The following is a 14,031-nucleotide window of genomic DNA, read 5'->3' as shown; positions in this document are numbered from 1 at the left end:
AATATTGAAAATACCCTTCCCACCTCCATTCCTAAAAAACATTTTGACCTCTACAATTGACTAAACGTGAAAAGAAAACATTTTGACTAGTAAAACCATCAATCAAGTTCTCCCAACCAGAGATTTTAATGGTAAGAGTGATAATTAAAGATCCTAGATACCAAAATTAAAATAATAACAATATGGGTAAACCGATAAGAAAGGGGAACCTATGGTCAATCTGAATAAATCCCGGTACAACCAAAATCAACAATTTCAACTCGATCGAGCTTACAAGAAAAATACAGAGAAATAAGAAAGAGACAGGAGAGAGAATATGATGATACTATGGTAATTTTTCAGGATCCCACTTGTAGACGCCGATTTCTGCGATTACATTGAGCTGGATTTGGCATCAACACATTTTTCTCTTTAGAATAGAGGATCAATTCCTCATCGGTAGAGGTGGAATCGGAACCCAGGAGAATCAAAGGCCAAGCCTTTGCATCTCCAAAGTCATCAGAAGATAGCTAGAATATTTTGCTCTATTGCTGATAAAAGAACCGCCGCTCTTCTCTGCTCTTGTCCAAAACTGCAAAGGTCGGCACCCGGCTCTTCTCCCACATGCAGTCTTAATAGTACCTAAAGATCAGAATGTTGGCAGAAACTGCATCTCCAAGGTCAGCACCCAAGCCTTTGCATCTCCAAAGTCATAGCTGGAATATTTTGCTCTGTTGCCAATAAAAGAATCGTCACTCTTCTCCGCTCTTGTCCGAAACTACAGAGGTCAACACCCCGCTCTTCTCCCACGTGCAATCTTAACAATATCTGAAGATTAGAAAGTCGGTAGAAAATTGGAGAACCAAATGCAAGAAAGGCATTTATAGAACGATCAAAATTCCATACTCCTCAATTCCACTTCATGCTCTTCAGATTCTAGCTCTGGAGGTGGGTTTTCTTCTTCAGAAGCAGAGTCTGTTTACTGAGTTAGATCATTGCCATCATCTGGAGAGAGATTCAGATCTATAGTAGAAGCCTCCAAAAAACGAAGGCGATCATTTCATCAAAACTAAAACCAGAGAACTAAAGTTGCGATCTAAAGAAGGTGAAGCAACCGACTAATCCAGAGCACCCAAGCAAGCAACCCCTAGAAGATCCTATGTTATTTAACCCTTGAAAGACAGTAAGGCCAGCCGATCTATTTCATTTCCGCCAAGACCGGTGCTAGTACCAGAAGCAATAGCGGCAACGACAATGGGAATAAAAGAGGGAAAACCAGTGCTGGTACCAGAAGCGGCAATGACAACGACAATGGGAATAAAAGAGGGAAAAGAGAAGGGAGAGAATAAAAGAAACTGGAACTGCTGGAATCTTCGCCGTTGGAACCGCCACTACCAACCTTCATTGTTGGAACCTCCGGTGCCCAGTCGAAAACCCCAGAGTCCACTTCCAAATTATTTGTCTGTTAGAACTCCTCCAATAACTGCAAATTCAAAAGAGATGCAATTGTGGTAGTTTGGAGTCTGGTCTACCACTACAGTGGACCCATCTCTTGCCACATGTATGCCATTGTCTCCTCAGCCATCGTTTCCTTAGAGAATCCTCGTATTGGTGAAAAAGAAGGGGAGAAAGAGAGAAAGAGGGGGGAGAAAGGTGAAGGGTAAAATTGGGTTTTAAAAAATATATTAATGGACCTTAACAAAATATTAATGGACCTTAACGATAAGGGTAAAATTAGTCAATTGTCAGAGACAATAGGGATAGCATTAGTCAATTTTCAAACAGTAAGGGTACACTTAGTCAATTAGCAAAGCCATAAGGGTAGTTTAGAAAATTTACCCTTTTTCTTATAACAATAAGCTAGAATGATAGAAACTACTTGATGGCGGAGCATTTCCAACATTCTTCTTGGACAATTAATACACACTTCAAGAAGGTTGCTATGGCAATATGTTGAGTAGGGAGAGAAATAGCGACTTCGCCTTCCTTCGATCAGGTTTCAACATATATTAGGGAGTTAGATAGATTTGACCCAATGTTCAAGGTAATTGCAAAACTAATCACACTATTGTTTTGTTATCGTTTACGATTCCCTACTGAGTTGTTTTATACCATTAAGATTGCATTGGTGTTATGGATATCACACATGTTTCTGCTAATGTGTCATAAGGTGAGCAAATACCTTATAGGGGCAGGGAGAAGGTTTGCACATCGAATGTCTTAGCAATATGCGACTTTGATATGCTTTTCACCTTTGTATACACGAGCTGGGAAGGATCTATACATGGCTCTAGGATACTTTCAGACAATGTTTTCAACCTGTCGTTGACCCGACTGGTCAAACCATTCAAATTATTAGCCAACCAAGATTCTGGGTATAGTTCAATCAAGACCCGTGAAACGATCAAAACCGTTGACTTGGTAGAGAACTGTTCAACCCGGCCGGTTTGACTATTGACCCGTTTGACCCGGTGACCAGGTTGCAGGTTGCACACTCAATGCATACAAAACTTTTAGAGGCTATAACTTTGCACTCCAATGTCCGATTGGAGTGGTTTTTTATTTTTGGTAACTTTTCGAGATCTATGCGTCCCAAGGGGCCGTTGGCGCCTCACCCCTCTGTTTTTGAGAAAACCCCTTTTTTGGCCTCAAATTTCAATATTTTTATAAATAAAAAAAATAAAACTAAATTAAATATAAAATAAATACATATGACATATTTATACATTATTTATTGCTAAAATATATATTTATACACATATATATGTATGTATATGTATATCTACTTTATATATATATATATTAAGTATAATATATGTGATGATGTGGCACGATTTGAACCGTTCGACCCGACCGGTCGAACCGGTGACCCACGACCCAAAGGCAAAAACGATTCAGCCTTTGGGTTAGTTTTTAAAACATTTCTTTCAGAAGCCATGACCAGATCGAATCCAATACCTCCTCCAGGTAATTCAAAATAAAATTTTACATACATTACACATTTTATCCATTTTCCCCAAACTAACCATATATTGAAATGTAGGTAAATATTATCTTGTTGATGTTCCAATGCATCGGGATTCCTTATTCCATATGCTGGTGGTATCATGTTAGTGAGTTTCATAGACATAGTGGTAGGTTTAGATCCAAGGAGGATCTTTTTAACTACATTCAGTCTTCTTTGCACAATGTCATCGACGGTGCTTCGAGATATTGAAGGGAAATTTTCCAATGTTGAAAAACATGCCATGCTATAACTTGGACATTCAACCATACATTTTAGCGGCAAGTTTCATAACATACAACTTCATAAAGAGAGAAGCACGTGAAGATGCAAACATTAATCTTTGGGCCAACGAGGGCATGACATCAACTAATGATATTGATGGTTATGGAACTGGACAACATGTTGCCAATTCTTCTACCTCCAATACCGAGATGAGTGTTATTAGGGACAATATTACAAATGCATTATAGAAACAATATCAAAGGAATCATCAATGACTTAGCTAGTGTTTTATTTGTAGTTATTTAGTCATTATTAGTTGTTTGTGTGTCATTATTGACATTTATGATAATTTGCAATCGAATGTACTTTTTATTTTATATTTATTCAACTGGATATTATTGGATTTGTACGTGGTGTAGCTAATGTTATATCTATCTCGTACAAACTTTCTTGTTGCTTTGGTTAGAATATGGTTTTGATGTTTTTATGCTTATTAACATTGCATGTTGTAGATATAAATGACTGAAGAGATTTGCTTATAATTCTCGTGTGGAAGTGGCTTATGATGCTACATATGGTAAGAACTTAAACAAATTATAAGAGATGGTTTCTTTGTTGTCCAATCCGAGAAAACCATATAGGGTCATTCATTTGCGTGGACGAATACCTTGGGGCCCATCCAAAATCACTTAGGAATAGTACTAATCGCCACAGTTCATCCACATCATAAACCCATTCCAACAATAAATACATTGCAGTTGTTGCTTGTGGTTATAACATCATATGTATGATATTATTGATGTGGCTTGTGATAATTATGTTGATGTTGAAGATCTTCAAGTGATGTCTCTCTAGCTATATGTCAATTCACTTTGTTAAATACTTGAATGAACCAAGGCCTAGTGCTATGTTTTTATGTATATATAACTTGTATGAACATGTGACAAGATACTTTTGTTGCAATTTTCTTCAATTTTCTGCAACTCCATATTAATTTATGCATTTTCCTATTGTAAATTTTCCTTAGTTCTAAACTTTTTTGTATTTTCTTCAGTTTATTTTTTTTTTCTGATTTTTTTTGTATTTCCAGCAACTCTCATCCAATCTCATCCATTTTCTACACTTCATACTTTTCTACAACTTTTTTCCCTTGATTTTATGCTATTTTTAATTTTATACATTTTATGCAAATAACAAATGATTGTCTTCATTTTTTTCCTTCAAATCCATGCAACCTCTATTAATTCTTGTTCAATTTTGTTTTTGCAAAATTCTGCTACTTTTAAATAATTACATTTTCAACGATTTACTCCATTTTTTCATTTGATTTTTTTTGCATTGTATTGTATGGTTTTTTATCTGTTTTTTTTTTTGCGATTTTCTTTTTTTGCAATATATTGTGGTTTTTCCATGCAATTTCATTCAAGTTTTTTATTTTCCTACTTTTTTATATATTTTTCCATTTGTCTAGAATTTTTCTATAATAATTTACGACTTTTTCTATATTAGTTTATTGTAATTTTATTAATCCATGCAACTTCTATTAATTCTTGTTCATTTTTTTTTCAAAAGTATACTATTTTTAAATTATTACATTTTTAGCAATTTACTCCAATTTTTTACATCATTTTTTTGCATTCTATTCCATGTCTTTTTATCTGTTTTTTTGTGAATTTATTTTTTTTTGCCGTATATTCTGGTTTTTCCATGCAATTTCATTCAGTTTTCTTATTTTCATACTTTGTTCTATCATTTTCCATTTGTCTAGAACTTTTCTATATTTTTCCAAGTAACTTTCTGATTTTTTGTCATTTTTCTCATAATTTTCTGAATTTCTTTTTTTTATAGTCTATTCAACAATTGGGACCGTAGGATGAAATGGGCTTTTCTTTCCACCATTGGATGTAAGATAGTAGATACATAGTAGAAGCACTGGATAATGTGTACCAAACGGATGTGGAGCACTGGTACCAAACAGAAGGTGGTGCTGTTGCCCTAGAAAACGTCCTACCTGACAGCAATATTTCCAAATAAAAAGAAAATGCACATTTTTCTCACAAAACAGTGCTTATAACTCACACATATGCAGATTCACAGCATTGATGCCAAACAACATACCTAATGAACAGCAAGTACTAGCATCAAACACCAAAACCTGGGCGGTGTTTGGTATCAAAGCCATTGTTGAAAGGCAACTACTTTTTATCTAAACCCATCCAACCAAATAAGAAACCGCTTGATATGCCTACATGGCAATTTCTTTTGAGAAAATGGCTCCAATACCAAACACCATCCTAATGATCACTATGGAACCAATTGCTATGGTGGATATGGTGACAACAGAACTAATTGGTGGAATAATTAAGTGGCAACACCATACATCGGTCACAATTTGATGGCTCCTTTGGACGAAGCAAGAGACCGCCAGACACCATGATCAACCTGCCACGTTAGGTTGGTTGCAGCGTGGAGATGGGGGAAGGGGGAGAGAGAGAGAGAGAGAGAGAGAGAGAGAGAGAGAAGGGAATGGGGAGATAGTCCATACTCCATACTATGTGAGAAATTTTGACATTTACAAATGTTAAGAACATAACATCAGTGTTTTCTGTTATCTTTCTAATAGAAGGAATGTAGATGCCATGGTGTCAGAAAACTAAGGGAGTTGTCTATCACAAATAAACTGCAGGGAGATTCAGAAATTTACCATTTTTGGGGGCAATCTTTAATTTCACTCTCCGAAGAAGGAAAAGAGACCCTACAATAAAGGCATTGTCATCACAGGATCACAGGATTCATGCCTGTCGCCTTCGGAAATCTTTGATGTATCATCGAATTATAAATGGCCCTCCAAGACAAATAGAAGTGTAATGTGAGATGGGTCGGGCTGGCAAGGCCCACTTTTGTAGGCCATCCTCACTGTCACCAGGCCATGCCACATCAGCACGTAGGCCTGGGCAGACCATGCCTGCCTGGCGTAGACCCCTGAAAAGGGAAGCCCAACACGGCTCACGACATGAACCCAAGCAGGCCCATGCCAAGCAATGCTGTGGGTGCCATAATTTATTTAAAAAATAATGAAAAGTTAAATAAATTAACAAGACAGACAAAAAAAGAACACAATTATTCTAAAAGATCTTTGGTATATACAATTGTTTATATCTATGAAATAATAAAATGTAATTAAAAAAATTACAATAAAATTAAAATAAAATAGTATAATAAAATTGAATAGCGAGGGGGAGCCGTGTCGTGATGTGCCGTGATGGGCTGCGGGCCATGCCAGCACGATCCACTTTACCATGCTTTGCCGTGCTGCACACAAGCCTCAAAACCCAAGCCCGATACTGCCCAGGGGCAAGGGTTGGGCTGCAGCAGCACAGCGCCCACTTTACAGATCTAGCACTAAAGTATGGAGTCTTTCAGTGATTGGTTTTGTACGAAATCCAAAGTCATTTCAACCGACTTCCTGTATAACCGCTGCTTTCATTTATTGAGATAGAAATATAGAATTACTGGAAACAGTCATAAATTTAGAAAACAATTTCAAAAGACAAAAGGATTCATCTGCAAGAAACGCATGACTCCTTTCTCAAATGAATTTGACAGCAAAATATGCCAAATTGTCAAAACAATTCCACGCTGAGCTAGCAGAAAAACATTTTCTTCGTCCTATTCTACGAGGCTTTACATCACAAAGATTAATTAAACTTCCACTCCAAATTATCATATTGACACACAAGGACACAATTCCACTCCCGAAAAAAGACCAATGCCGTAATAATACAGGAAAACAGAGCACTACGCTACATCTTCAACGGGGTAACAAAAGTTCTTTCTCGAACCAACAATGCAAAACTATGCCAAATTCATCTTACTATTTCACACGGTAGCAGATTGTTCCATCCCCCTCCAAAAAAAGAAAAATCTCTCCAGAATCCAGATGAATGTTGTGTAGAAGGAAGAGCCTTACATCTCTAGCATCTAATTTCGTAAGAGCCAGCTTTTGTTATATAACGAACCCACTCAACAGTATTATATCCACTCTTCTCCCATACCTACAGAAGGTTAATGGCGTTAAACTGTATCAATATGTTGGCAAATAACCAAACATGACAGAGTTTAATATATATACCTTGAGAAATCTAACCCGCAAACCTGATGCTGTAAACATTGGAACCTGCAACAAGGATCAATGGAATCAACTATTTTCATGTTCATGACAACATATTACTGAAAAAAGAAATACAATTTTATCTTCAAGTTTCCCATTTTTATTATCCTAACATAACTCCATCTTTATTTACAAGAAAAGCAAAGCAGATAACCCTAATTTTAATGTCTGGGTAAGTTGAATTTCCTGATGCAGAGTTGCTGAAACCACCAATTTGTTTTAATTGAGATCCTGCCACCCTAATGTTTGAATAAAACAGCACCAATATAATAAAAGAACATCGCTGTACTAACTTGATCAAGTTGCCTTGTTGCTCAAAACTCTAGATTCCTTTTGTTTGGACTTTTCTAAACCTGATGCTAAAATCTGGACTCCCAATTCTCCTTTTTTTTGTGCCTCTTTTTTCTCTCAGTTGTGCTCAGTCCCTAACCCTCAGCCTTTCTTTTGGAAGGAAGTCTAGTCTAAGCCCGTTCCTCCTAAGGTAGGAGCCAGTTGTTAGGAAGCCTCTGTTGGGAAATTAAACATTTAGGAGCTGTTACCATCTTCTAATATCTTGCCCTTTTGTTGTGAATCTTTGGGAAAAAAAAAATTGATCTTTTTGGGTGTAGGTGGATGATGCCTCTACAAATCAGGAGGCTTTTTGACCCTACAACTTTCAGGTGGTCTAAGAGAAGAGAGAGAATATTATGGAAATGTGCTAGGGCTGCTTTAGTTTGGACAGTTTGGGAGGAAATAAATTCCAGGATTTTTAATGATAAAGAACAAAAGGGACATAGCTACTGTTTGGGAATGTCTCCTAATAAGGGCTATTAACTGGGCCAAATCTGTGGACTTATTCTCAACTTTCTCCTTTGAGGATATATGGAAAAACTGGGAATCTGTTGCAAACTCTTCTTTAATCAAGGACAAACCTGTAGTAGACAGGAAGCTCCCAGAAGAAGACTTTATAAAGCTCAACTTTGACGGAAGCAGCCTTGGCAACCCTGGACCTTCGGGTATTGGGGGAGCATTCAGGAATGCAGAGGTGCAAGCAGCTCTACAGGGAGGACAAATTGCTAAAGAGTTAACTTTAGGAAAGTTGATCATTGAAGGTGACTCTAAAATGGTAACTGGGTGGCTGAAAGAATCAGAGACAGTAGCTTGGTCTTTTAGAGGAAAAATGAGGAGATTCAGGTGGCTCACCTATAATCTCACTGTGAGAGTTCGGTGGGAGAGGAGGTTGGCAAATGGGCTGGCTGTCCTACTAGCTAAGCAAGAGGTGAACAGGGATCACTTATTCTGGGCTAAATTGTAATTTTACTTTGTATGTAATGCAGCAACTCGCACCTTCTGGGAGAACTCAGTTTTTGTAACCACTTGTCAGTGTACTTTATACTTTAAACTATATCTAAATAAAATTCATTATTCATCAAAAAACATCACTGTACTAACTAGGCTGTGGAGAATTTTGGAAGGGAAAAATGGAAGTAAAGATAATAAATAAATAAAAACCACATGAAGATTTGGCTGTTGTCCTTTCACTAATATGGTCATGGTATTTTAAATTAACAGTTCAGTTAGTCGTCCTTTATACTTTGATGGTGTACCATCTATAACAAACTATAAGATGATTATAGACTTGCCAAAATAGAACATAATAGGGAAAAGAAATAATATGGCACCTGGAATTCCATTTGAATTGGAGGCCTGGTCCAAGACCTTTTTTCTGTCATTGTGGAAATCAATTCAACCTCAGCACTCATCGTTGGTTCTGTTTGTCCAGGAAATTTTCTTATTCTACAAAGTTTCAAAAAATTCCAAGGAAAAAAATGTATTAGCAACTAACTAAATGCAACTTGCTATGACTGGAGTACAGAAAAAATATGTAAGTTGCAATAGATGCTACTACAAAGCAATTCTTTTCAAAAATAAGAAGTTTATAGAAGCTTTGTAGCCAAATAAATATATATTATTAGTAGTAAACAACTTCAGCACAAGAAACTCCATAACCTCTTGATTTTTCAGAATTTATAGCAGTATATTGGTGCAAGTAGTGCTATGTTTTGTGGAGGAACCTTTGCCATTCTTTTAGGAAAAGAAATGAGGAAAATGCCATGATACAAGTGAAGCTGAACCAAAGGGAGGAGCAGTAGCAAAAATAAAAAGGTTTTAGCGTTAACTGGGTTATGAACAAGACAGGAATTTACATCTGGGACTTAATTATATATCAGTGATGGTGACTGAATGTGATGATAAAAAGGTATCTGTGAGGAATCTGGAAAGGTGTATACAAGAGATCTCGACAAGATCATTGTCATGCAAATAAACCGACCAACCTCCCACTCATCCCACCCAAAAAAACGAACAAGCAATTCAGAAACTACATAAATGCAGGCTAATCACTACTATGAAGAATGACAATCTAACAAGAAAAGAAGCTACTATTATAAAGCTTTTGAATTCCTCAAGACAATGAGGATGAATTGAGGATTAAGATTTTGATTCTTCCTTTTTCAAACTTACACAAAACCAACATTATATTCAAGCATGGTAACACTCTTTGAGCATCTAAAAGGTGCCTTCAGCTAGAGGCAATGACGAAATTACAATTCTGTAATTCCGCAAAGAACTAAATATCAGGGAATAAAGCTCCTGCTTGACCACATTGGAGACTTAGAAAAGAAATTTCTCAGAATGATCAATCTAACTACAAATAAAGGAATTGTTTGAAAGCAGCCCTTCAAAATTCCTGATGTGGGAATAAATCAATCTCATACTCTAGCATAAAATACAATGTTTCAGCACATTTCCTCCTATAAAATTAGAAAATTTCCTCTGCCACCATCATTTATCAAGCAGAGTAGAAAATGCCAATTGTGGATTGATCAGGATGTTCCAAATGAAGTCTGCTAAGAAAGAATAGCATTTCACATGGCTTCCAAACAACACCCAAATTAGCTGCTTCCTCTACATTTTTAGTCGAGATTTCTTTTATTAAAAAAGGCCATTACCTAATCTTGTCTCCACTAATCATTTTTCCAAAAAAAAAAGTTAATTCCACTTATCAGGGGTCCTGGAAGGACCATATGGCCTAGGGATGGCAACAGGGTGGATTCAGGGAGGGTTTTGTAAAATTCTAGACCTTCCCACCTCCCCAAACCTCCCAACCCGTACCCTCCCCAAAACCCACAGAAGGTTGGATTTTCAGAATCCAAACCTTCCCCGCACATGAAAATGCAAAACCCTCCCCATATTTGAAGGTGGGGCAGAGATTGGGTCTAGAACCCACATCTAATTTAATGTTATATATAAGCAATAAACAAGAAAAATAACATGAACAAACATCAAAATTTCCAATGAAACATGTAGAGAGCACATGAACTATCAATTATCCTTCACACAAGATTCAAAACACAACTAAATTTAACACATAATACATTAGTTCATATGCCTTATTACAACAATTTAATTATAAGAACTAGGGGTATTTAGTAAATTCAATATACGGGTTGGGGAGGGTCAGGTTTAGCCTAATAGTGTACCCATACGGGTTGTAAAATCCCAAAACCCATCCCCATCCCATAATCTGTTTTCAGAAAAGAAAAAAAAAACAGATGAGGCCTTCCCAGACTTAGATAGGTGAGCCCCAAGCCAACTCATTCTTTGACTTGGGCTGGGTGAGGTGGGCCTGTTGAATACACCCTTCTTGCCTTTTGTTTTTACTTCTGTTTTGTGCTCAAATTTCAACATTAATGAGGTCCATGATTTGCAGGACATTAAACTACAAAACAAGATGTTTCTGGTTCAAGCCTTGATACATATTTAAAACTTTATATTTGTTAAATGTTATCATAAAAATAAGGTTCTATAGGGCTGCAAGTCGGGCTGGGTTAGGTCGTGTTGAGTCCAACCCTAACCCTAATCCAACCCGACCTACCCAACCCTAACACTAACTAAATTCCTTCAAACTTAACCCAACCCAACCCAAAGTCAACTTCGGGTTGGGCCCAACCCAACCTTCTTCCCATCCCTTAAAATCTTGTAGAACTTCCTAATCTTAGATCTTAACTCAACTTTCATTACATATATTAATCCTATGTTTTATTAGTATTTGTTTGTTGACTATAGTTTATCATGATGACTTATAACAGATCTTTTATGAGCAGCAAGCTATGGGTGGCAAACAACAGAGAGGAGATAAAGAATAAAATATTCAGAAAACATAAAATATGTTACCAAGGTTTTAGTATTTCCAATTAGGATTAAGTGAAGTGATTATCTTAAATGAAATAAATGATAATATGTGGTAGTGGCTATACAACTATCATGCATCTAAACAAATCAATGTATGACCATATATATGACATATATACTAGAGTCGGGTTCGGGTTGCCCAAGGGGTCAACCCTAACCCAACCTGAAGTAAAGTCGGGTTCATAAATTTCAACCCTAACCCTAACCTGAGCTTCAACCCGACTTTGTCACAGTGTATAATATGCATAAACATCATCATTTAAGCCTTATCCTACCTATCCTATATGGGGTCAACTACATGATCATGTTTCTCCATTCCATTCTATTCAGTGTCATATCCATCGTTAAATCATGAGCACTTAAATCATTTCTTACTACTTCAACCAATGCCCTTTTTGGTCTACCCCTAGCCCTTCTAGTCCCTTCAATTTGCAATAGATCACTTCTTCTTATGGGTGTTATTGATGGTCTTCTATGCACATGACAATCCATCTTTGTCTGCTTTCTTTCATTGTATTACCTATTGGAGACACTTCTAGGTTCATTAGAATGACTTCATTTATGACCCTATCATTTCTAGTTTTTCCAGTCATCCATCTCAGTGTACACATTTCTGCATTTTTTGGACTTTTTTTTCTTGATTACCCAACATTTTGCTCTATCTCAGCATAAGTGGTATTCACCCATCAGTCTATCACATACTCTAGATGCACCCCTCCATTTTGCCCATCTTGCTTTAATTCTATGGGCAAAATATTCCTGAATCTATCCAATCTATCCCGTGTTATGAATTATCAAACCAAGGTACCAGAAAAGGTTGCCCTTTCGACTTGCAACAAATCATTTCTTACAGGTGCTCTAGGTGGCCTCCTATACATGTGACAAAACCATCTTAGTCTACTTTCTCTCATTTTTATCACATACTGGAACCACTCCTAGGTTCTGTTGAATGACTTCATTTTTTACCCTATCCTTTCTAGTTTTTCCACTCATCCATCTCAGCGTATGCATTTCTGCCACTAATGTTTTTGGAAATGTTTCTTGATTGCCTAAATCTTTGCTACATTTCTAGCCTTACAACTGTTTTATAAAATTTTCCTTTAAACCTAAGTGGTATTCACCTATCACATAAGACTCCAGATGCACCCATCCATTTTGCGCATCATACTCCAATTCTATAAACAACACCCTACACAATCTCCCCCTTGTAATGAATTCGAAAACCAAGGTAACAGAAGGTCACATTGATTTATCTCTTGGTCTCTAATCCCAAGTGTACCTTGATTTGTACTACTATTATTATTAAGGGAAAATTACAAATAGGTACCCTTTACTTTGGGAGAGGAGATTGACTACCTTGGACTTTCAAAAATATACACTCAAGTCCAGCTGTAAGCATCCCCTTAGTGTCAGAACCCTCAAAGTACAAGGTAACTTATCTCTAAATTTCCCTATTATTAAACTTATATAGCATATATTTTGTTTTCATCCTACTTAATTTTGCATTCAATCCTTTTCTAGTTTCATCAATTTATATAATGTCATCAACAACAAGTACCATAGAACGTGATCAGATCAGCTGCCCACAGAGCACGCCCCACAGCCCATCCTCTCCTTGTCATGGGGAGATACTCCCAATGCATGGATGGGATGGGCTGTAGGGCACCTGTGGGGCACGCTCCGTGGGCAGCTAATCCTGTTCCCCATATAACCTCCTCTTGAATATGTTTAGTCAATTCATCTATAACTAGTGCAAATAAATAAGGATTATGCTAAGCCTATCCTTAATGAGGTCCAAATACCTCCTTTCTTTTTCAAAATCCACCATATTATTTCTCTAGGGACTCGTATAATTTCTCTAGATCAATGAACACCATATAAAGATCTCTCTTCTTCTCTCTGAACCCTTCTATCAATTGTCTCAAAAGAAAGATAGCTTACATGGTTGATCTCCCTGGTTTAAATCCAAATTGTTCCTAATATACCTGTTTTATGCAATAACCTTTGCTCAATAATTCTCGTTCGAAGTTTCATAGTGTGGTTTATGACTCATGAGCTTAATCCCATTATAATCATTACAACTTATATTGTTTTTGTCTTTTGTTAGCGTAGGGGTATTTCTGTCTTTATACCTTGATTGATGTTGCTGATCTGTAATGTTGTGTTGAAATATGTGCTCTTAACTTAAGTAAGGGCACATAGGTCTTTTCAGTTATGTTTTAATATTAATATAAATTCTTACTGGCCGAATGGAAGAGAACATGTTGACTCTTTCAGTTCGAACCAGAATTCTCTCTCTCTCTCACTCTCTCTCTCTCTCTCTCTCTCTCTCTATTCTCTCTTCTTCTACATAACTGAACTCAGTCAGGCCAAACTCTAAGGCAGACCTGAATTCTAACATGGTATCAGAGCAGGTTAA

The 14,031-nt window shown here is 36.8% G+C and overlaps 1 protein-coding gene and 1 long non-coding RNA gene across 3 annotated transcripts in view; one reads left to right on the top strand and one right to left on the bottom strand.

The window, feature by feature from the left end:
• The first annotated feature begins 253 nt into the window (after positions 1 to 253).
• On the top strand, positions 254 to 5,869 carry LOC148848506 (uncharacterized). The gene is made up of 3 exons (XR_016100748.1): positions 254 to 659; positions 3,721 to 3,785; positions 5,057 to 5,869. It is a non-coding gene; the product is annotated as an uncharacterized LOC148848506 (long non-coding RNA).
• Positions 5,870 to 6,767: 898 nt separating this feature from the next.
• Positions 6,768 to 14,031, bottom strand: part of LOC148848505 (AP-2 complex subunit mu-like) — an 80,330-nt gene continuing 73,066 nt past the window's right edge. For both annotated transcript variants that reach the window (XM_088949694.1, XM_088949695.1), the window contains 3 exons: positions 9,041 to 9,155; positions 7,341 to 7,385; positions 6,768 to 7,263 (listed from right to left, as the gene is read on the bottom strand). In XM_088949694.1, the coding sequence (XP_088805820.1) occupies positions 7,183 to 7,263; positions 7,341 to 7,385; positions 9,041 to 9,155 (241 nt within the window). In that variant the 3' untranslated portion in view covers positions 6,768 to 7,182. The remainder of the gene's footprint in view (positions 7,264 to 7,340; positions 7,386 to 9,040; positions 9,156 to 14,031) is intronic.

The sequence above is a fragment of the Nelumbo lutea genome, chromosome 6, assembly GCF_056320005.1.
Source record: "Nelumbo lutea isolate HS-2025 chromosome 6, American lotus-T2T, whole genome shotgun sequence".
Lineage (NCBI taxonomy): Eukaryota > Viridiplantae > Streptophyta > Magnoliopsida > Proteales > Nelumbonaceae > Nelumbo > Nelumbo lutea.
This window is presented reverse-complemented; position numbering and strand designations above follow the sequence as displayed.